This window comes from Eupeodes corollae, chromosome 1, assembly GCF_945859685.1.
Source record: "Eupeodes corollae chromosome 1, idEupCoro1.1, whole genome shotgun sequence".
NCBI classification, from domain to species: domain Eukaryota; kingdom Metazoa; phylum Arthropoda; class Insecta; order Diptera; family Syrphidae; genus Eupeodes; species Eupeodes corollae.
The window spans coordinates 106,885,078-106,910,087 of NC_079147.1; the positions used below are offsets into that span (position 1 = coordinate 106,885,078).

The 25,010-nt window shown below is 36.1% G+C and overlaps 1 protein-coding gene across 2 annotated transcripts in view; it reads left to right on the forward strand.

Moving 5' to 3' along the window:
- The window catches only part of LOC129941141 (uncharacterized), a 51,526-nt gene extending 26,886 nt beyond the window's left edge, over positions 1-24,640 (forward strand). Inside the window, exons 1-2 of one of the 2 annotated variants that reach the window (XM_056049700.1) lie at positions 9,725-9,869; positions 23,774-24,640. In XM_056049700.1, coding sequence (XP_055905675.1) covers positions 9,810-9,869; positions 23,774-24,232 — 519 coding nt within the window. In that variant the 5' untranslated portion in view covers positions 9,725-9,809 and the 3' untranslated portion in view covers positions 24,233-24,640. Of the gene's footprint in view, positions 1-9,724; positions 9,870-23,773 lie in introns of those variants that run through there. The other variant, XM_056049699.1, reaches the window with a different exon arrangement.
- Positions 24,641-25,010: the final 370 nt, after the last annotated feature.

Below are 25,010 nucleotides of genomic sequence, written 5' to 3' on the forward strand. Positions count from 1 at the left end.
AAGTTGAAACTCTGTCCAGGTTTGGGCTCCGATAAAGAAAACAATAGTGAATGATGTGCTTATTCACGGAAAGTTTTAACCACATGAAATTAAAAAGGGAGTTGGTACAATGACCGTATTGTGGTAAAAGTTGATATGCAACATCATTCCTAATATATATGTGAGAAGAACAATGGCACTAAGCAATACCCATGAATAAAAAATTCAGCAGGATCGGAATCTTCACCTACTTGGGTTTCACTCAATGCCAAAACAGCTGGTCTGTTAGAATTGATGTGGATGTATACAGACAGAAAATTCGATCTTAGCCCACGAACATTACTATAATCTACTCTAAAATAACCAGTCATTGCAATATAATAGTCTCTCCAATGTTTTAAGGATAAACTATGTGAGACTAATTTGTGTGTAGTCTTAAGCACTAGTGTGGCTGGGTTTACCAACTTTAGGGCTAAAAACTACTTTGACAACTACTTTGCGCCACTGCATATCGCCATATAAGGCTATTGTGAAATAGATTGTTAAGGTGTGGAGATCATCGCTATTTTGTAGCATCATAAAGAATATGATGTTAGGTTCTGGTGATTTTGATGGTAGAAAGGAGCTTATAACCCATTTTATCCTATACATCGTCATCATACCGGTCGGAACTACATTTTTCGAATAGGATACAATCCAATGATTCATTATTTTTATAATGATTGCAACCCACTGAAAATTCGTATTCATCATCAGTCCTAAACTTTCCCAACATGATTCTGTCCATTGACCATTAGGATTTTTGATCGTCCAAATTGGTATGTGTTCTTTGGCCAGAATCTTCCTAAGTCTCGCTGACTTATTGGTGCATTCTATTTCGTAAGTCTAGTAAGATCCTTCTTTTAGATATATTACAACAACAGCTTAAAAATTTCACCATGGCAACAATAATTATAATTTTGAAAATTATAGGTGGTTAATGTTACAATTAACTACTTACCATCTTTCTTTTTGATTTTATGTCCGGAGCGAAATCAGACATTTGTTTGTGTGTTCGCATGTTGTACTTCATACTTATAACAATTCAGAGGCTTTACAATCGAATTATGTCTTCCTGTGAGTTGTATTGGCATTTATTTAAGAAAAGCCATCAAATGATCCCTCACTTTAACTCTTTTAATTGTATTTAAGATTTGCACACTGCAATCACTAATTTCCTTTGTCATTAATGACTTAGTCGCCCAAAATCTATAATTATAGTTGGCATACAAAAAACTTTGAGCACATATAAATTCGCGTTTCATATTTTTTAAAATTAATTTACCTAAAAAAAACTATGCGTTTTACTAATGAGTACAACTGTCGTGTATGAACGAACAGCGGAACGCATTTATACAAAAAGGTCAGATAGAAGACTTGTAATAAAGACAGCAGTCATAATGATCCCTCAATTTATTGTCATTAAAAGACTTAATGTTGATGTATGTCAATAATTTGTTGTTATTATTCTGTGAAATGTTGATAACTACAAGTCTTCAAGTTCTATAATTCACGAATGGCTGTTTTGTTTTTGCTATTCCTATTACGAATTTCCGAAGGGGCTTTGATAAGACCATTTAAAGCATTTTTTATTTTAATTAAAAATGTGAAAAGTAAATAAAGAAATAAATTTTATTAACTTGAAAATGAAATAGTTTGTATTCCTATTTATTCATCACATTTTAGGTCATGACTCATGAGTATCTTAAAAAATCTCCGCATGTTCTTTAATCTAGAATTTTATAATATGGTGTTGGAAGTAATAACCGTAGAGTTATTACTATTCATCATTATTTGATAAGTAGACTAATTCTTTTTTACTTACGATAAGCTTGTTAGCTTTTTGCGAATGATTTTTATAATTTAAGCTTTAAACCTGTTGGCTAAAAAACCACTTAGGTTCTATATCGTCACGGCATACAAATATGCCTATCGTATATGTGTTAACTTTTTTTTAATGAACATAGTATCAGCTGAATTTTATCCCAAAAGGTAAACTTGGTCTTTTGTATATTATATTTCCTTTATAAAATTGTGTCATGAAAGAGAAATAATTGGTTGAGGTGGAAATTTAATTTAACAATTCGATTTAATAAAACAAACAAATTTTTGATCATTTTCTTTAAACAACTCGCAAGTCTTTCTTATTTTAAGAAAAACTGTTTTAATTTAAGTTAAACTTATTTATTTACAAATTAACTTTTTGTTTTTCAAGAAAGAGAGATTCTAATTGTACGGCATAAAAAGGTGACAAAGAGAAAAATATGATCAACTAGCAGACCCGGTCACGCGTTGCTGTGGCTGAATGAAATTAACAATTATTTCATAAATACTCTATTTATCTGTTTAATGAATCGCTGTACAATATTTTTGTTTAATCGGTGCTTTTTTAATACAATTAAACTTGATATCCTTCCTACTCGTGAACAGGCCACGTTTTATTAGCCATGGGTGAAAGATAGGTTTTCTAAGTTTGAGCCGCAAAAACACATTGTTTGGTGATTAATTTATAGTCCTCGCAAAGGCTAAACGAATCTGATGATATCATCGGAAATTAATTTAAACTTTTCTGTAAAAATAGTTGTTTCTTTTGATCAAAAAACGTGTATTGTTGCATAGTTTAGGAGAGTTTGAACTACGCATTAGAATAATCAGTAATGCAATTTGAATAAAAAAATAATTGTGGTGGCATTCCTGAAATGTTTAAAGAATTCAATTGAGAAGTTCACTGCCTCGTTTACTCCTTCAATTAATGAAATTGAATTCCCTGGTAATTATTCTTGTATTTGGTAGTTAAACAGACCTTTATCAATTAATGTTGATGCCAAAATTGCACGATTACTAAACTAGTCATTTTTTAAAAAGTTTAAAGTATGTCTGGGAAGACGCTTTTGTTCAATTAATTTTTACTTTGAATAACAGTACAGAATTTTAGTGCAATCTTATTTACTGATTATCTTGATGAAATTTTATTTCACAGTTTCCAATATCTTGCAGCTGCTTACGAAATTCGTGTGCTGTTTTTGTCAGTTTGAGTGTCTGAACACTTCTAAATAAAACGAATCTCCAAGTCGATTTTTTTCTGGAAATCACCAGATAATACTACTTACTTACTTAGGGTGGCGCTACAGTCCGGGGCGGACTTGGGCTTTAACCAACATGCGCCTCCAGCCAGCTCGGTCCCTAGCTAGCTGTCTCCAGTTTCGCATGCCAAGTTGGTTGAGGTCCTCTCCCACCTGAGTCGCGGTCTTAATCTACTGCGCCGTCCCTCGGGATTGGATTCGAAGACCTTCCGGGCTGGAGCGTTGATGTCCATCCGCTCTTCATGACCTAGCCATCTAAGCCGTTGGACTTTAATTCTGCTAACTAGGTCAGTGTCGCTGTACAGCCCGAACTGTTTGTCGTTATATCTTCTCCTCCATTCTCCATCTATGCCTACGGGACCAAAAATCGCCCGAAGAATTTTTCTCTAGCACTTCAGAAGCGGAATCTCTGATGTCTGCAAGGCAATGTTGCCACTGGTTTTCAATGCTTAATGCAGGCAGCATAGAACTCCTTAAGAAGTTTTTAGAGACTAGATCGGAAAAGGACATGGCAGTCTCTTGCGATTGTAGCAGTCTAGCGTCGAATCTTCTCACAGTACTTCCTTGTTTTGGCTTGGATCGGGATATCCGTAGCCGTACCTTGGGTACAACGAGGTAGTGTTCCGAGTCAATGTTGGCCTCTCGGAATGTTCGGATATCCTGTATACTGGAGGAGTGTCGTCCGTAGATCGCAATGTGGTCAATCTGGTTGACGGTTGATTGATCAGGAAATTTCCATGTTCCCTTGTGGATATCAAGATGCGTGAACTGCATACTAGCTACCAGAACGTCTCGCCCCGCAGCGAAATGAACCAGCCTGAATCCGTTGTCGGAGGTGGTGTCTTGCAGGCTGTATCTCCCGATTATGCCACCAAAGATGTCTTCTCTTCCTAGCTTGGCATTAAGATCTCCTAAGACAATTTTAATGTCATAGCCAGAGCACTGCTCATATGTCTTGTCCAAGAGCTCGAAGAATATGTCTTTGGTGTCTTCATCTTTCTCCTCTGTTGGGGCATGCGCGCATATTAGGCTTATGTTGGCGAATTTAGCCTTAATACGGATTGTCGTGATGCGCTCGCTCACACTGTTGAAACTTAAGACTTTTTGACTGAATCTAGTTCCAACAACAAATCCACACCCAAATAGACGCTGTCTTTGTTCTCGGTAGCAGTCGCCGTAGTATATATCGTCTTTTAGTTTGCGTTTGCCCGGTCCATCCCATCGCACTTCTTGGTTGGCTGTTATATCTGCCTTGCAGCAGTTTAGGGCTTCCGCTAATTGTTCGGCTGTACGTGGTCTGTTAAGGGACCTAACATTCCACGTACAGATCCGAAGTTCGTTGTCCTTATTTCGTTTGCGTGGGTTGTCAACAGTGAATCCGTCCGTATCCGAGGCTTGTTGGTGCTTCGCAACTTAAGGTATTTTTTATGTGGCCAGGAAGTCACCCCGACGGCACAACCCCAAACCTGGAGGGCCAGATCCTTAGTATAACTCCATGGAAGGGAAGCCGGATAAACCGCTCCTTACAGGCCTGGGCTCCGTAGTATCTCAACCTTACTGGAACTGTAGACGCCACCGTTGATTCCATCTCGAGAATTCGTCCGCTGCCGCCTGAATAAGGAGAGGTGCCTTAGTGGAAACACCTCTCCCCTCCTCTCTCGTTTGCTGCCCCCAACAACTTTCCACTGGGGTTGGAACCCAATCTCCAGTTGAGGTACTAGGCACCCGATGTTCACCGCGGGGAGGTGAGAGTAGGAGTTGATAGACAGTGGTGGGTTTTGAGAAAAACCTGTGGACGCTTGTGTCCTCTTGAATGCACATGTCCACCATTTGAACATCACCAGATAATACTCGTAAAATAGTACTACCAAAAAGTCTATCATTGTTGTTTAAATCCTGCATAGTCCTATTCGATGCTTCGAGCAAATGCTTATGATCCAAATACACCCGTCGGAAATTATCATTCATTTCGCTTTTTTTATGTTACACATTGCATTTGGAATAATATAAAGCAAGCACGTAAATAGCAACACATACAAATTTTTGAAACTTTTATTAAGCTAGATGGTAAAATTTGCAGTCAAAGTAAGACTAATTTATTAATTTACAATAATTACAATTTCTTGAACTCTGATTCTATAGAAATATACAGAAAAAGCAAGGTAAATATCGAAATAAAAACCGTCCTATCTCTTAAGCTGGACCAAATTACAAATAGTTTCCAATTTTCAGAATAATCGGTTTACTAGGCTAAGAGTGCACTGAAAACAAACATCAGGACACTGGATTTGTTTATATAAGACAGTATTTTTGTTTAATTTAACTACGCAACGTTTCTTAAATTCAAATGTAATTCCTAATTGCTGTGCAAAATAACTAAAAAACAAGAGTAAATTGTGTCAAAGAAAAAGCTATTGTAGGTACTTATTGATCATTTTTCTTGTCAATGGAAATATTGTCGAATTTTAGTTCAAATTTGTTTTTGTTTGAAGAACTTCAGAAAAAACTATAAGTATATCAATATTAAATTGTTTCTTAAAAATTGTTAGTTATAATCAAAGGGGAGTACTTTTTTGTTGAGTTCATGAGCTTAGTGATCAATAGATGGATATGAATGTTTCAAACTTTACAACTGCTATCCTCAAAAGCGCTGATGAAATAATTTCCAAAAAACAATCACTGTGTGACTTCCTACAAACAGTGTCGAAAATATCAAGCTTAGTAAGAGTGATCGCAGAAGTTGGATGAGAACTAGAGATCCGTATTATATTTCGCAAGTTAAGTTTAATCTGTTTAAGTTTATAATTTCCAATTTATGGTCTTGTCTTTGAGAAACAGAAAACTAGCCCCCTTTGGCAAGCTTACGAATTGTTATCTTAAGAATCTTCCAATTACAGGAATAAAATAAACCAAGGACTTGTTTAGTTCCTGTTTTAAATAAGATTATTCTCCGGTTATTTGGAAAAATAGCTAAAATTAATCCGCTCTTAAAACCAGACAAATCTGCAGATATGCTTTGCAATTACAAGCCGATCAGTCTTCTTACTTCCGCTAAAACAATTTGGATTTCGTGTTTTCCACTATTCAGTTCGCCAAGTTTATAGAATAACCAAATATATTTAGACAGGTATGATGTTCCTAGACATTATAAAGACATTTGACTCCTTTTGGCACAATGCATTGTTACATAAGATTGTAACTCTCAATTTCCCAATGTACATATCTCATAAAGATAGTTTAAATATTTTTAACTAAAGGAAAATTTTAAGTTGCTGTTAACAATTAGTTTTCTAATACTTTTGGTGTATGAGCGGGTGTACCTCATGGTTTTGTCCTTTATCCTATCTTCCTTCTCCGACTGTGGATTGCAAATTTCCTTCGATAAAACCTAAATTTGTTCGTAAGATTTAGTTGTCTTCATAGGAATTGACTTGCAAACTGCATTTAATAAATAACAAAGCTACTACAAAAATACAGGTTTTCTCTATCACTTAAAAAGTGGTAAATATTTTGGGGTACGCTTCCTTACTTTTGGCTTATATGTGCAAGAAATAGAAAAAAAAGTTGGTATCACAATAAAAGTTTTATACCTTTCCATCAACTGCAAATCTAAATTGAGCATGAAAAATAAGTTGTTGATATAAAAAATTGTTTTTCGGTTCTTAAGCGTAGGGCGGATGTGCTATAAGTCGCGTTCATAGGTTACAAATATGTAATTCAAAATAAAATGATGTTGAATTTACCAAAACATTTTTCAACAGGAGAACTCAACCAAATTTTTAATATTGAGATTCTGTCGTTAAGACTTTCAAGGCTTAAAGAGAAAAGCATGCATTTCTTCCGACAACGCATTGATAGAAAACCTGGCTAATCAATAAATTTAAAACATTAATATATCCATATTTCACTTAATTGTTTATTTATTAAATTGTTCTGATGATTTTAAACATTTGGTACATTTATAATGCTTTTCAGTACTTGCTTTATTGATGTTTATTGCTTGTTAATTTATTGATTTATTTATTAAAAAGTTTGTATTGATTTTATTATTTGTATGTTTGTTTCTAAGATTTTGTATTTCACTATCTGTTTCGATGATTTCCAATAATTGTTAAATTATTATTTATTTGCATGTATCTATTTATTAATTAATTTGTTTATTATACAAATAATTCATTAATTTTTAACTTCCCATAGGAAGTTATTGTAATGGAACCGATTTTTCAAATTGAAAATTTTGACATTTCTCGACGTTTCAAGGTTCATAGAGTCGTCGCTTTTTTCGTCGTCCATAGCTCAAAAACCAGAAAAGATATAGACTTCATATAAATTTTGTCATACAGATAATAATGCAGAAGGGCTCTGAAGATAATTGCGCGGGTAGTTTTTTAAAAATAGCAGTTTTAAAAAAGGTGAAATTTGTTGTTAATCCTAAATATCTCACGAAACAATGACGATAGAGACTTGAATTAAATTTTATATTATATTTTGTAACGTGATGCCAAACAAATATATTTTTGGAAAAAATTCCAATTAACGCTTTTTTTATAAACCAAAAAAACTGAAGAAAAAAAATATTATTTACCTCGAAAAATCTACGAACGAAAAAACAATTTTATCTCTAAAAAATGTTTGTGCAACCAAGAATAATGTTCTAACATCTGGTAAAATTTTAAGAAAAATCGAATTGACAGTTTTTTCCCCAAACATAAAAAGCTAAGAAAACATTACTAAAAGTTTAAGATATTGGCTTTAAATTAATTTTTTGTTATAAGCAATATTATTTTTAATATTTGGTAAAATTTTGAGAGAATTTACTTTCGACTCAAATATCATAAATATCATCATTTTTAAGAAACACGGAAACCTACAAAGACAAATCGACAAACGCAATGGGAAGTTATCAGTGTGGGTCGCAGCAAGCCTCTTTTTTCTTATTTATTTTGTAATAATTAGTTAATTAATTTGTGTAGTATACAAATTATTTATTTATTTTTTTATTTCGATATCCGTTTTGTTATTCGTGTATCTACTTACTTATTTATTTCTTGTTTATATTGTAAAGCTTTGTTCTATCTAAAGTTTCTTTGCCGCATATTAGTTACAACTATTTTAATGAAGGTTTTTAGAAGCGTTTCCTTCAATAAATTCCATTCTAAAGCCTAGTACATACTTCCTCGTGAAGTGAACGTTCGCCAGTGGAGAAAGTGAACTTTTGACATTGCTCACTGGTACACACTTGTGAGTACACGTTGTGAACATGCGGAAACCAAATGTCAAAGCTTCACCAACAGTTCCCGTACATTTTGCACGTGAATTGCCCGTGAACGAAAACTCTCCACTTTGTTCTCCACTCAGCTTCACGAGCAAGTTCACGGGTGAACCAAAAACTGAAATTTGTATGGGTTCACGAGATGGTTCACAAGTATGTACTAGGCTTAAATCGGCATTTGTTTAAAAAATTGTTATTCTTAAGCAAGATAGTTATATTCCCTAATTCTGTAAATTTTGCAATATAGGTTTAGGCATTAATCTAATATATTTTCTGCTAAAGAAAATATATACCTATGTCTTTCTATCTCAAGTTTTGACATATTTCAATGACAACTCCATTATTCATAAAGATTTCACAAGATATCTATTGATCGACGATATAGAGGAACAAATATCAAATCAAAGTATCATACAGAAGAAAAACTCGTGATGTGAGACTCTAAAAGTAAAAAGAAAGGAAATTTATAAGCTTCTTATTCAACCTATTAAATATTTAAATTAAATAAAAAGAAATACCAAAACAAAATAGAAAGATATAATCAGTTCTCCTTCGTTCCATCCTTCTGAATATTATTTTGTTCATGCAATATGTAAATACAATTTTATATATTCGTTATATACTGTTAACCTTGATAATTGAAGTATATTGTATACAAATCAAGTGTATAGGTCAACATTCTTGAAAAATATATATGTATTTAAATTTTGGATAATTCAACCTGTTCAAAGTTATGCTTATGACAATTATCATTGAAATGAAGCATGGCTTATATCATAGGTTTAAGTTCCCTACCTCAATGTCATATTGTGTATAGTGTTTTGTATTCCGGACTTAGCATAAGCTTGTAAGCCCTACTCGCGATTCGCATCATAGAGCTTGAATGAAAACCAGTTAAACAAACAAACAAAAAAAAAAAAACGATCATCTTTCATTATTTTCTGGTTTCAAACGACATGTCTTCCAAATATACCGACTCTTAGATACCTATCTATTGAATTTCTCACAAAAACTTATTTGAATTCATCAAACTTATTAACGATATATAAAAAGACTCAAGACATTCAATATGACAAACACGCAAGCTCATGTGTTTCTTGGGTTTGTTGGCTTCATCTATAATGTTAATGAAGGCATGACGTGCGTCTTGTCTACGAGGCTATCATTAGAAGAATTGACCAAAGGGAGAAACGATGATGGCCAGAAATCAGTAGGAATTTTATTTGACCAAAGAAAGAGAAAAATACAATTTTTTAAATTGATACATGATACATAATATTTGTATGTGATAAAAATATAAATAAATATACAAACTCGTACATCAGTTGTTATTCCAACTTGAAAGTAATCAGGTGTCGTCGGTTCGGTAGCATTTTTGCTATTCAAAATTTTTTATTGGAATTGATTGGTCTGGTTATTTTAAATTGAAATAAAATATGTGTCAAGAAGATCTCAAAGTCTCGCTACGGCTGAATACCTTTTTGGTAGAAATAGTGGTAAGTCGGTTAATTGTCTTCGAGATCTTAATGCACGCACAGTTAATTTTTCTTTTTTTAAAGTAAATCTTATAATTTATGCTTGGTTTACGCGACTGCAAAGATTATGGAAAGTGAAATAGAGCGCACTAGTGAACTCTTAAATTTAAGAGAAATAGTTTTACGCCATACCCTTACAAAGAAAAAATGTAGGTGAATGTTTACCGAACCATAACACCTAATACCTAAAGATTTTTTCACGGGTACTGCCTCTGCGAGCAATTGTCAAATCCTCCAAGAGTTATTGTTGTCATGAAAAGTGCTTTCTCAAATTAGCCGTTCGGATTCGGTATGTAAACTGTAGGTTCCCTTCATCCCTAACATTTAACACAGGAATGGTAGAGAGTTGGGAGTCACTATAGGACCTGGTTATTTTAGAAGGTACTCGTATTTTTTTGTTGTCACTTGTTTTTAAATTATTGTTACGACTAGCTCGCACTTAGTAAACTTTAGTTATCGATACGAATGCACTTTTTAAATCAAATGTATTTTCAAGAAGCCGATTTTGACTAGAGCCTGCAATAAATGAATAAACTTCCGTTTTTTTCTGCCCTGTTGTTTTGGAAAAAGTGATTTTGATTTAAACAATTCCAAACTTTGACTACTGTTTTTCTTCAATACTTAAAACACAAAATATATTATTGTTTATCAGAACTTTACTCCGAAAAAAATTAAGCTAGCTAGCTTATTATTCAAATAATTTATTTTAGTACTCTTTACTGCATGGTGGATCATTTATGCACCAACCGATATTAATAGCAATATTTTTAAATTTTTTAAATGTTGTCCTCGTTTTACGCAAACAATACAAAAGTGGGAACATGTATTTTCGAAAATGTTGCATTGCAAAGTTGTTTATACAAAATTAATATTTTACATCGAATTTACGGAAATGTTCCTACAAGCGTTTAAAGGTTCAATAACTATAGCAGTGACGAAGATTTGCCAGATGACGATATTGTAGTCTCAAGTCAAAGTCAGATGGATCTGATTAGGAATTCGAAGATGGTATTGCTCTTTTTAATTTTGCAGTTTCATTAAGTAGACATGCCATAAATGTACAACCTTGATGGCGAGACGGGTTTAAAGACGGATTGCATTTCCTGGAAATGTGTGTAAATAAAGAAATAAATAGCTTAGAAATGCCAGAACAATTTTTTCAAGAACTTCTTCCGTAAAGAATTGTTACATGATATAGAAGAGAAAACAATAATATAGGCCTATGAAAAACGTCCTGGAAAAAACTGATTTGTAAAATCAGGAGAAGTTGAACAGTTCGTTGGTATCTGCTTATTCACGTTTGTCAGACAATTACCCTCTACATCATGATATTGGAATGAAAGCTTAGGACACCCGAAAGTAAATTTCTAAATTCATATAATAAGTTTGAAAAAATCAAACGTTTTTTGGATTTCAACTCGAACTCGGCGCCAGTACCTAAATGTCAACCCTAATATGATCTCTTACAAAATTCGACCATTTCTAAATAAACTATGTGAGAGGCTGCTAAGACTTTCTGAGAAAAAACTATACCAAGAAAGTGTTGGTTAGCAAAAACTCTGAATTCAGCAGACTTTGATATTAATTTGTACTGGATCTCAAGGACCCGTGCAATCAGACAACAATTTACCCTTAATCAGCATATCGAGTGACGTTGTTTTACGATTAGGAAAAACCATTGCTGAAGGAAATAACACAAGGTCCCCCATAAAAGTTAATAAACAAAAATAAAAAGGACGGCCGACAGTTGAAAAACTTACAACAGTTGACATTATAGATATTTTATTGATAACCTGTAACAACAATAGAGTTGTTAACTTGGCTTGAACATGCATCGAAAGTAAACCATTATCTAAAGTGCGTTACAACAAAAAAGAAAAGATTTAAATTTGCAATGATAAAAAGCAATGATGACTTACTATCGGCACATGGGAGAAGTAGACGTTTTGGATACAAATTAGTTGCAAGAAACTTTACTTTACTTTCGATATGATGCGTGGCCTTTGTATAGACGAAATCTTGATAGCTCTGTACCATGGATTCCTTTAGCTAATTTCAAGTGAGCTTTAGCTGAAGCATTATGCCTTCAACCAACCAATTTTTTTTTATAGAGTGCCGAAAGGGAGAAAGCCTATTTATCAATGATAAATGAAACTGTTATTTCATACCATATGAATCTTATAATAAAAAGATATATTAATTTTTCTACATATTTTTGCGATTTTAAATAAATTTAAAGAAAATTTCTGATACACGCGTCCTTTTACTTAAAGTTACTTAAAACCATATAAAATTAATAAATTATACCTCACTAATATAAGAAGTTGTAAAAGTCACCCTACGAAAAAGCTTTAAACTAGTGGATTTAATTATACAGGGCCGGATTTAGAGGTCCAGAGGCTTTGGGGCAATAAAAAAGCGGAGGCCCCCTCGCCCCGTTTTTTTTCACTCGAGTTTTTCAATAAATAATAATTTATTGTGAAACCAAGTAGATTCCTTTAGTATTGAACAAACACATATAAATACAAACGGAAAAGGAAATTATCTAAAATTAAATTTTAGGGTTAACAAACGGAACCTTTCGAGCTTTTTTCGCCGAAAAATCGTTGATGATTTCGTTGAAATCCAGATCTCGGAGTAAATCGCTTTCAGTGCTCAGGAGAGAAAGCTTCGATAGACGGTTTTGTCCTATTGTGGTTCGAAGCCTATTTTTTATAATTTTCATTTTTGAAAATAAGCGCTCTCCTGTGCAATTTGTTACCATCAAAACCAAATACATTCTTAATGTAATTTCGAGGTTTGGGAATGTAAATACGAAATTTTGATTTGCTAAAATTTGGTAGTAAAATAGTTTGATCTGTCTAAATCATCCGAATACACTTTCACCAATGCCTCTGTTGCAGCGTGCAAATTTTCAGCATCCATCTTCGCGATGGTATGCAATCTTTCAGTAAGAGAAACGGATAGCTGATCAATCCCTAGGATGAAGGCGGATACTTTGTATTTTTCCTTGGGTGACAGATTTGCGTCATGTGCTTTCCCGAGCGGATTCAACCTCACATTTTTCGTTCTGGTGCGGGTAAGTTGTTGTACATATTCATAAGTATGGGATATTTTTTTTAGCTGCTTCCTCGTATTTATCAAAATCATTTCGTTTGGATTCCACGAATGATTTCAAGGATTCTATTCTAATGCACACATTGCCGATTCAAGAATCTTTTTCGGGTCTAGCAACATCTTGTTTGTAGCGTTGAAACGCTTCACGATATCGTTCCAAAATGTTGTAAACAAAGTGGTTTCCAGACCACTCATCTTTTATAGAAGGTGCGTTGCTTCATCCCTCTAGATGTCTTCTCGCTCTTTATTGGATTAAGATATGCTGGCTAGACCTTTTGACCTAATGAGTGTCGCTGAGCTTTTTCAAGACTTAAAACTGGTCGCTTTTCTTCTCCGATAATTTCTCAAACAGAATTAGATGCCGCTCTGTACAGGCTCTGAAAAACGTGAACAAATTCTGCACGAAATCAAAGAATTGAACAGCCGATGGACAAATTACCGATAAATCAATAATAATTAATTTTTCCAAGAATTGAAGAACGCCGATTCTTCATATACAGCAATTTTGTGTACATATACATATATATATAAGAACAAATCCGAGGTTGCTAGCAAGTACCACCCCACTCAGCCATTAAACGATTGGGGTACTCCCTCAAGAGGAAGTGCTTCCATTTGAGATTATGATATTTCACTGATTGCCTGATTGGATCAATGATTTCTGTTATTTAAGATTATTATAATTCAATAATCATCATAATCGCCCCGGTTGGCCTCCCCTAAATCCGGCTCTGTATTTATATCTGAACTTTGATCAATTGTTTGCCACTCCGAGCCAATTTTTGGCCACTCCCAGCCAATGCGTTGTCAATTTACTTTTAAGATTCAAGTGCTATCATTCAATTTTTTGTATCATTGAAATAAAGAGATGTTCAAATGGTAGACATGTGCATTCAAGAGGACACAAGCGTCCACAGGTTTTTCTCAAAACCCACCTCTGTCTATCAACTCCTACTCTCACCTCCCCGCGGTGAACATCGGGTGCCTAGTACCTCAACTGGAGATTGGGTTCCAACCCCAGTGGAAAGTTGTTGGGGGCAGCAAACGATAGAGGGGGGGGAGAGGTGTTTCCACTAAGGCACCTCTCCTTATCCAGGCGGCAGCGGACGAATTCTCGAGATAGAATCAACGGTGGCGTCTACAGCTCCAGTAAGGTCGAACTACTTAGTGAACACCTTATAGGGCTTCTTCGACATATTCGGAGCCCAGGCCTATAAGGAGCGGTTCATCCGGCTCCCCTTCCTTGGAGTTATACTAAGGATCTGTCCCTCCAGGTTGGGGGTTGTGCGGTCGGGGTGACTTCCTGGCCACGTAAAAACATCATAGTTTCGAAGCAACAACAAGCCTCGGATACGGACGGATTCACTGTTCACAACCCACGCAAACGAAATAAGGACAACGAACTTCGGATATGTACGTGGAATGTTAGGTCCCTTAACAGACCACGTGCAGCCGAACAATTAACGGAAGTCCTAAACTGCTGCAAGGCAGATATTACAGCCATCCAAGAAGTGCGATGTGATGGACCGGGTGAACGCAAACTAAAAGACTGCGATATCTACTACGGCGACTGCTACCGAGAACAAAGACAGCGTCTATTTGGGTGTGGATTTGTTGTTGGAACTAGGCTCAGGCAAAAAGTCTTGAGTTTCAACAGTGTGAACGAGCGCATCACGACAATCCGCATCAAGGCTAAATTCGCCAACATAAGCCTAATATGCGCGCATGCCCCAACAGAGGAGAAAGATGAAGACACCAAAGATATGTTCTTCGAGCTCTTGGACAAGACATATGAGCAGTGCCCTGGCTATGACATTAAAATTGTCTTAGGAGATTTTAATGCCAAGCTAGGAAGAGAAGACATCTTTGGTGGCATAATCGGGAGATACAGCCTGCACGACACTACCTCCGACAACGGATTCAGGCTGGTCGATTTCGCTGCGGGGCGAGACGTTCTGGTAGCTAGTACACAGTTCACGCATCTTAATATCCACAAGGGGACATGGAAATCTCCTGATCAATCAACCGTCAACCAGATTGACCACATTGCGATCGAAGCACGACACTTCTCTAGTATCCAGGATATCCGAACATTCCGAGAGGCCAACATTGACTCGGACCACTACCTCGTTGTAGCCAAGGTACGGCTACGGATATCCCGATCCAAGCCAAAACAAGGAAGTACTGTGAGAAGATTCGACGTTAGACGGCTACAATCGCAAGAGACTGCCATGTCCTTTTCCGATCGAGTCTCTAATAACCTCCTAAGGAGTCCTATGCTTCCTGCATTAAGCATTGAAAACCAGTGGCAACATTGCCTTGCAGCCATCAGAGATGCCGCCTCTGAAGTGCTAGGTTTCACACGGCCACCACAGCGAAACCCCTGGTTTGACGACGAATGCCGGCAAGCTCACGCAGCGAAACAAGAGGCATACAAAACGGCGCTGCACAAAAGGACGAGAGCTGCTCGTGAGCTCTACGAGCAGAAGAGGAGAGAGGAACACCAGCTTCTTAGACGGAAAAAAAGAGAGCATGAGAAGCGCGCGATCGAGGAGATAGAGGGATGTCACAACAGGAATGAGGTTCGTAAATTTTACCAAAAGGTAAAAAAAACCTCCCAAGGGTACCAGCCACGAACCGAAGCCTGTAAAGACGATCAAGGGAACATCATAGTAGAACCACAGTCGATGCTGAGAATATGGAAAGATCACTTCTCCAAATTATATAACGGCGATGACGAACCGAATTCCGCTGTAAGGGAGATAGAACCACTCAACCTCGGCGACGCAGATCAACAATTCCGCCCACCCGACCCTGACGAAGTGAAGATAGCTATATCTAAACTTAAGTCAAACAAAGCTGCTGGAGCTGACGGTATCGCTGCCGAACTATTCAAAGCAGCAGGCGATGACTTGGTACGGAGCATGCACCAACTCATTTGCAAAATATGGTCGAAAGAAAGCATGCCCGATGAGTAAAATCTCAGCATAGTGTGCCCGATACATAAGAAAGGAGACCCTCTAAACTGCGCCAACTACAAAGGCATCAGTCTCCTTAACATTTCGTACAAGATCCTCTCTGCCGTATTATGTGAACGTCTGAAGCCATTCCAGGAAAGTCCACTATCGACCAAATATTCACACTACGGCAGATCTTGGAAAAAACCCAGGAGCTTCAAATCGATACCCACCATCTCTTTATCGATTTTAAAGCCGCGTATGACAGCATCTATAGGGAAGAGCTCTACCGAGCAATGTCTAGTTTTGGCATCCCTGTCAAACTTATCCGTTTGTGCAGAATGACGATGGAGAATGCACGCTGCTCTATCAAGGTCGGAAAAGATCTTACCGATGCATTTGATGTCAAAAAAGGTTTTAGACAAGGCGATGCACTGTCATGCGACTTCTTCAACATCGTTCTGGAAAGAATTGTGCAAAACTCAACCGTCAACACTAGAGGCACAATCTTCCAAAGATCCATCCAATTACTCGGATACGCAGATGATATTGACATAATTGGAAGATCAAAGCGTGATGTCAGTGGAGCGTTTTTGAGCATTGCGACGGAAGCGAAGAAGATGGGTTTAGTGATCAATGAGGGCAAGACCAAGTATATGCTGTCATCAAAAAAGGACACTGAACGACGCGACGACGTCTTGGACAAAACGTCACCATGGACAGCTATAACTTTGAGGTAGTTAAGTACTTTGTCTACCTAGGCACCGCTATTAATGCAGACAACGACACCAGCGCTGAAATCAAACGAAGAATAACTCTTGCAAATCGCTGCTTCTTTGGACTTAGAAGGCAATTGAGAAGTAAAGTCCTCTCTCGAGCATGTAAAATCACCATCTATAAGACACTCATCATCCCGGTTCTCATTTATGGCGCTGAGGCCTGGACCCTGTCAAAGAAAGATGAGAGCGTCTTAGGATGCTTCGAGAGAAAAATTCTTCGGGCGATTTTTGGTCCCGTACGCATAGATGGAGAATGGAGGAGAAGATATAACGACGAGCTGTACGGGCTGTACAGCGACACTGACCTAGTTAGCAGAATCAAAGTTCAACGGCTTAGATGGCTAGGTCAGGTAGAGCGGATGGACATCAACGCTCCAGCCCGGAAGGTCTTCGAATCCAATCCCGAGGGACGGCGCAGTAGAGGAAGACCGCGACTCAGGTGGCGCACCCAGGTGGGAGAGGACCTCAACCAACTTGGCGTGCGAAACTGGAGACAGCTAGCTAGGGACCGAGCTGGCTGGAGACGCTTGTTGGTTGAGGCCCAGGTCCGCCCCGGACTGTAGCGCCACCTTAAGTAAGTAAGTAGAAATAAAGAGCAAAAATACCTTAATGAATATTTTAACCGTTTGTAATTGATTAACTCATCTATTTATATTTAAATAATTTCTTGATTCTTTTGATTCATTGGATAATTTTTAAACACATACTATTTTTGGGAAGGGGTTTATGGTAGAAGTTTAACAGCTTTTTATGCTGTTTAAAAACACCATTTGCATAATGGTTAGTGCGTAGGACTATCATGAATTCACCTAACTTTTTTTCACTCCCCTCTATCTCTGGAATAACTCGCAAACAGGAATGGTTTAGAGTTATAAGTCACTAGGCCCTAGATTTCTACGGACTTTCTATGTTTATATGTAGTATACCAAAATAAATATGTACGATTAGACTTGATCCGCCTGTTACTCATACCCTCCTGTGCGTTGAAAAATACATAGTTAGAAGGGGGAATTTTACTCAAGGGTTAAAAACTACAAACGTAGATCCCAATCCTAAATCTTGACAATTTAACTTATTGCTTTGAATCTCAAAAACCAGTTCATGTGGTCCTGTCCCGGTAGGTAAATTACTCTTTATATATTACGAGTATATATACATTTTACATATAAAAGCTAACGTGTGAAATCAAAAAACTTATCAGTGTATAAATTTAAAGATAAAAGAATGATGTGAAAGAATTATTATAACTCAATGAAAGTAAATAACATTGTTTAACTCAAGTTGATTGATGTGATGTGAATTAGCGCGAATATCAATGCATTTTTTCTTATCAGCAGTTGCGAGAATTGAGTACATGCGTGTATTAAAAATAAAACAATATGAACTTTATTCTCATGTCTTTAACTTGAAAAATATTTTATGCATTCAAAATTTTGTACATGGCAGTGCTTAGGAAATGTTTTTAATGAATTTCTGCCGGCATGCATTCAATTCAATTCACGTGAGAAGTATACATGTAATTTTCTACTTTAAATAGGTACAATTATTATTGTTTATTTTATTATTTTTGTTAGTTCAATAAAATATGGGTTTCAACTCAAAATAAGAGATAGTAAGTTTTGAGAAATTTGATTATGCCTTCATTTTGCTATCCTAAACACTGTGTCAAAAGTTAAATAAAATCTCGTTTCTGTGACATAAGTTAAAGACATGCAGTTTTTCGTGAGCATCTCCGTTCCTATAGCCCAACAGTTTTAAAGATCGAGGGTAGAAAAAATACAACGCTCAACAATAACATCATACAACAAATTTAATTTTCGTTAGAAAGTTCAACATGTATACAAAGTTGACTTGATAATAAATTCTTCCAAATACCTCCCAGAAAACATAATTTTCGTTAGAATAAAGTCAACATACAAGTTTTTTTTTTCATTTAAACAAAACACACCTTTAATTATTATGTTTGTCCCAATCCGAAAACCTAGAAGTCATAAATCATTGTCGCCTTCATCGTCATTATCATAATGTTCAGGTCTCCTGCTTTACAAATGGCTAACCTTTTTAATTATCTTGGGGTTAAGAGATTTTTAATGTTTTCTTTTTCTACTTCAAACTTGTTAAATTTTTATAATCTACATCATAAGCGGTTTGTCACTCATGTGTAACTGAAAATATGTATCTACATCAAAGTTTTTTTTTTAAATTGACGTTCTTAAATGATAAGCACTTTGAAGAAAATGTAACACTACCATATTTTTATATTTATGTACATACATACAGGTTTGGCTATAAAATAGGAACGTTCATAAATTTTGAATCAAACTGTTTGTTAACTTTTAACATGTTGTCAAAATACACACTTAAAAATCGTATCGTTTGCTTAGATATGTGACATAGATTTACTTTATACAAATATGTAATTCAGCACACCAATGTTATGTCTAAAACGGTTTATCATATTCTGCAGGAGGCTAAACTTTACCACAATCTCCTAAGAACGTGATTCATTTTCGAAAAATATGGTGTTAAAACAAAAATGAATTTATTTGAAATGGTCTGTATGTCGCCAATTGTAAAACTTAAGATTGTTGCTCCTCATGGGATATGGAAGGACCACTTCTGCAGATTTTATAACATCAATATATTCAAATATAACAAAAGCGTCTTCCCGATTTGTGAAAATTGATATATCTTAGCTGAAGTATAATAAAGCCGCTGGAACAGATGGCTCGAATTCAAAAATGTATCTGTAAGCTATGGTTGGAAGAAGGCATGTCATATGAATGGAACTTCAGTATTGTTTGCCCGATACCGAAAAACGGAGACCCTATAAACTGCAACAATAATAACATAACATCGCTTTTAAAATCGTCTCTGCCGTATTATGTGAACGTCTTAAGCCTGTCGTCAACAACCTGATAGGTTTTTATCAGTGTGACTTTTCACATAACGACAGATCCTGTTAAAACCCAAGAAATCAAATCGATACTCACTATTTTTTCATCGATTTTAAGGCCGCATGTGTCAGCATCTACAGGGATGAAGTGTATAGAGCCATGTCTATGTCCATTTTCGAAGTTCTGCTAAATTCGACAGTTTAACCAGGATGGAGAATCCTGCTTTGGTTGGAAGCAACTTAACCGAATCTTTTGATGTCAAAAAAGGCTTTAGACAATATGATACGCTACCATGTATTTTCGTCCTTTAGGGCAAAACAAAGTACAAGAAAAGACCTACAGCACAAACGAGACGTCTCGGTCAACACGTCACCATTGACAAACGTAACTTTGATGTAGTTAAGGACTTTGTCTACCTATGCTTCGCTATGAACATAGTAAGCAGCACCAGCTCTGAGATCAAAGGAAGAATTACTCTTGCCAACTGCTGTTTCTTGGAACTAAGAAAGCAATTAAGTAGAAAAGTCCTCTCTCGAGCGACCAAAGTATCGCTATATAAGACCCTCATCATCCATCCTCTTCTTGCTATACGGTGCAAAAGGTTGGAATATGACAATAACGACGAGCTGTACAGTGACGTAGAATTTTTTTTTTTTTATAATTAGCGAACTCTAAAAGGGTTTTTTTATACCTTTCATATGGCAAAGGCACAGTCTGAGCATTAAAAAAAGAGGGAAGGGTTGGATATAGGAGGTGTCGGTGTACATTGGTTTTAAATTTCTGAACATTGCAATGACAAGGATATATAGAGCGTGGCAAGGCGTTCCACATTCGCGTAGTGCGGCTAAAAAAAAGAATCTATGTACTTCATAGTTTGGCCGAAGTTGGGCTCAATGGTAAACTGATGGGCATTCCTAGAAGCGCGTGTATTACGGTTAAATTGTTTAGAAGAAGAAATGCAACTAGCTATTTCACTAGAGCATAGTCCGTTAAAATAACGGTAAAAAAGGGTGAGGCAAGAAACCTTGCGTCGATGTTCGAGTGATGTAAACGAGTTGATGATGCTAATGTCTACAATCATTTTAAAAGCTCTTTTTAGAATACTGTCCAAGAGGCTTAAATAAGTTACTGGAGCACCAGCCTATAGAGATGAGAGTTATATTCAAGTTTCGGACGTACATAGGTTTGTAGATTGTAGCCAGATCAGACGGAGAGACAAATTTCGTGCACCGTCTCAAAAAACCTAGACATCTTGCGGCATTTTTGGCAACATCGCGTATGTGATCGCTCCATAAAAGTTGGTTGCTGATGCACATTCCGAGAATGTCAAGATTATCCGTTTCGTTGATGCAAGTGCTACTCATAGATAGTGGCAAAGAAGGTTTATTTCGCTTTAACGATGCAAGGCAGCATTAAATTCTACACGATTTTTTATTCCCCATTGTACAATGCTGTGTAGGTCGGAATTTAATGAGCTAATCATATTTTGCCGTTGCAGTTCCACATCCGAAGAGGAGGGTTGTGATTCTGGAAACGAATATGAAAAGCTAAGAGTGTTATCGTCAGCGAAACAATGTATTGGATTAGAAGTAGCAGACAGGAGATCATTCATAAAAATGAGGAAGAGGAGACAAAACGAAACCCTGGGGCACACCAGCGTTTATTTTATGAGTTTCAGGCTTGAACCCGCCCAAAACAACTTGTATTGAACGGTTCGAAAGAAAATTTCTAATCCAACGAAGAAAAGGTTAGTCGGTACCGAAAGCACGCAGTTTCGATAAGAGAACAAGATATCAAGTGCAATAATCTTACTTTTTCCAAACGATGTAAACATCTGTTCCACTGCTAGGTGAGATGAACCATGAGATCACAGGTGGACCTATTGCTACGGAAGCCGTATTGCCGGTCATTAAGAAGCTTCCGTTCCTCAAGATATGTCTTAAGCTGATAATTAATTAGCGTTTCCATGACCTAAGAAAGAAGGGACGTTAGTCGGTCGATAATTTGTGGGAGAGGAAGATTCGCCTTTTTTTGGGATTGGCTGAACAAATGCAGTTTTCCAACTACTCGGAACGAGCCCGTAAGAATAGGATAGATGAAAAAGCTTACGCAGTGGTTTTGCTTGCGTGGAAGAAGACCTATTCAGAATAATAGCGGGGATACCATCTGGGCCAGCGGATTTATGAATGTTAAGATCTTTAAGAACTCTCGCCACAGTTTGAGTACGATAAAAGATTGGTCCTATAGAATCATTTACCCGTTCAAGAACTGGGGGAGTCATGACACTATCTGGTAAGGTGGAATTTTCGGCGAACATGCCTTGCAAATAAGTTGGCTTTATTAATAGAGCTAACTAAAGGAGTGTCATTGACAACAGGAACTAGCAGATATGACACTGTGGTCCGATGTGCCGTCAATACACTGATTATGTACTTATCAGGGTCAGAAGTGAGAAACAAGTCAAGTGTATTTTCTGCTTGGCCGTTAACGTCTGATATACGAGAAGGCTCATTGACAAGCTGAGTAAGATGGTTAAACTAAGCAAAAATTTCAGCACACATTCCTTCGGGCGCTGTCTGGCCCGAATGGCGAAGCCACAAAAAATTGTGAACATTGAAATAGCCCGTAATAACGATTTCAGTGTGAGGATCCAGGGAGACAATTCTTTGTATGGGGTCAAACAGAGCATCAAATTCCTGAAAAGTTGAAACTCTGTCCAGGTTTGGGCTCCGAAAAAGAAAACAATAGTGAATAATGTGCTTATTCACGGAAAGTTTTAACCACATGAAATTAAAAAGGGAGTTTGTAGAATGACCGTATTGTTGTAAAAGTTGATATGCAACATCATTCCGAGGCCATGGTGTGAGAAGAATAATGGCACTAAGCAATACCATGAAGACTTGGCCATAAGAATAAAAGTCCATCAGCGACTGAAATGGATGGGTCACGTAGAGCTCATGGAAACCAATACTCCGGCCCGGAAAGTCTTCAAATCCACGCTAACAGAACTAGATGGACAAATTATGTTTCGGGCCCTAATTCATACAGGACCGTAGCAGGCTTAAGTTCCCAAGTACGCGTATACTGTGATATTAACGAAGCTTTGTTTTCAAAAAGTCAATTGAATGTTTTTGAGTGCTATGTCCTCCAACAACTGGAGCTCAAACTTATTTAAAACCATTCTATTGAGAGCAAATTAAAGATAGTAGACATAAGAATCTTCACAATGCGAACCCTTTTAAAATTGTCACTGAATTGTGGTACCCGATGCGCTATTCTAATATGTTATTCAAAATATCTTCTTCATCTTTTAATATCTTCCTATTTGATATAAATATTAATAATTGTATACCAAAACCTTTAGGGGCTTTGGCGTTCCTTAAAGATGACTTTAAAGTAAATTGAACGAAAATATGGTATTGCTCCCCTTCCCATTTCGTCTAAGGTTCTTAAACAACTTTTAATCAAATAATTTAAAAACCCTTTCAAGTGGCTTTAGAACTGTTGCCATAATAATACAATTCCGCTTGAGTTATCACAATTAAATTCAACATAAATACTTCTTAAAACTTCTTTCAACCGTGGCCAACAAACGTATTCTTAAGCAAATCCGTGACGTTATTCAAGAATAATAATCTTCGTACAGACATTTATAGTTCAAAAAATATATGTATAAACCCATAGACCGAATCTTGAGTTAGTTGACTGCTGAAAATTTGGTATCTTTTTTAACAAGTTTTAAATCTTGATTTGTTAGAGAAGCAACAATAACTTCTTATTAAGTGTCCCGAAAGGCGTTACCTACATGTTAGAGAGCCGCTTATTTTTGTGTTGTTTTAAACCAAAATTTCGCAATGTTTCCAAGCGTATTTTCAAATAAAAAACAATCGTAGGTACCTAAGAGTCAACTTTATATTTTATTACATATACTATTAAGCTCCTTTTTATATTCAAAAAGCAAAATGCAAACTTTCAAACATATGAGATAATAAAATATAATATGGATTGGTTTCAGGTCAAAAACAAAATATGTATTTAACTTTAGAACTGGCACAACATTTTGTTATGATTTTTATTAAAATAAAATTATTAAAATATTTGTATTTTACTTTCAGATCTCATCAAAACCTCTTCTAAAATGTTTCTGTGGCTGTGGAGATCTTACAGAGGATGAAGTCAAGCGGATATATCGTCTAAGTACTCAGGAGACACTCATCAATCCGCAAGCCTCAAGATTATTGCGAAAACACATGGAATTAAATCGAAGAGGTGACAAATCAGTAGCCGAACAAATGCTAGATGTTTATGAAAAGAGCGAAGAGTATATGAGAGACTTTCGACTTCTCACCGAAGACGAACTCGAAGAACTCGCTGAATTAGGCCTCACATATTCTATGGAAAAAGAACTCCTAGCGAATATCCAAACAGGAGAAAAGTCCAACATCGAAAGGTGCATTAGACGTATACAAGGAGAATGTCGCAACGAAATCGAAGCCAGCCCCGAATATACCCTCTACAAAGAAGCCATACTTAAAAAGCTAAAAAGTATCGATGTTAGCAGGCGAAAATATTAAAACTGAAACACTAAAAATTAACATAGTTTTAGTATAACTATTTTATAAACTGTATAGAATTGTAATAATATTGCTTTACATCGATAAATTATTAGATTGCGCTTATATTCATAAATAATAATATATTTTCACAAATTATTACTTGTAACATCACAATGCGTTCCTTTTTTTAAGTGCTTAATAATAAATCTACGTATGTAAATTCAGGGTTTAATAGAATATGTTCCTTTGTCCTTTGTCACAAAGGTTTCGTGTACCTTAATTTTTTTTTCTTTATTTTGATCGTCGTCGTTTCAATGAAATATTTGCTGAATTAAATTATGTTTGAATTCTCTATTGTGATCTTCATTTGTTTTTTTTTTTTATTTGAAAATGAATAAAATTCTAAAATTTAATTAATAAAAAGAATCGTGTTTGATTAAAAGATTTACTTTCGAAAGTTTTAGTCTAAGAGCCGGCAGCAAATTTTGGGAGTGGGGTGAGGTTTTTTTTTCAGCCGGGGCGTGGCTTGGCGTTCGAAAATGGTAATTTTTCGCTTTTGGGGTCGAAGTGATAACCACTTAAATGGATATATAAGCAAAAGGGGATGGTGCCCTGATGTCAAAATGTGTGTCCAAGATGTTTTGCTTTCAGCTTGTACAACTGGTCATAGTGGAAAATTTTAAGACGTACATGATTCGGAGATGGTTTCAATTGAAGATACCAAATGCTTTGCAATAACAGTAAATTGACTTTAGCAACTAGATACTATGTTAACCACTTACACTATCTATTTCAG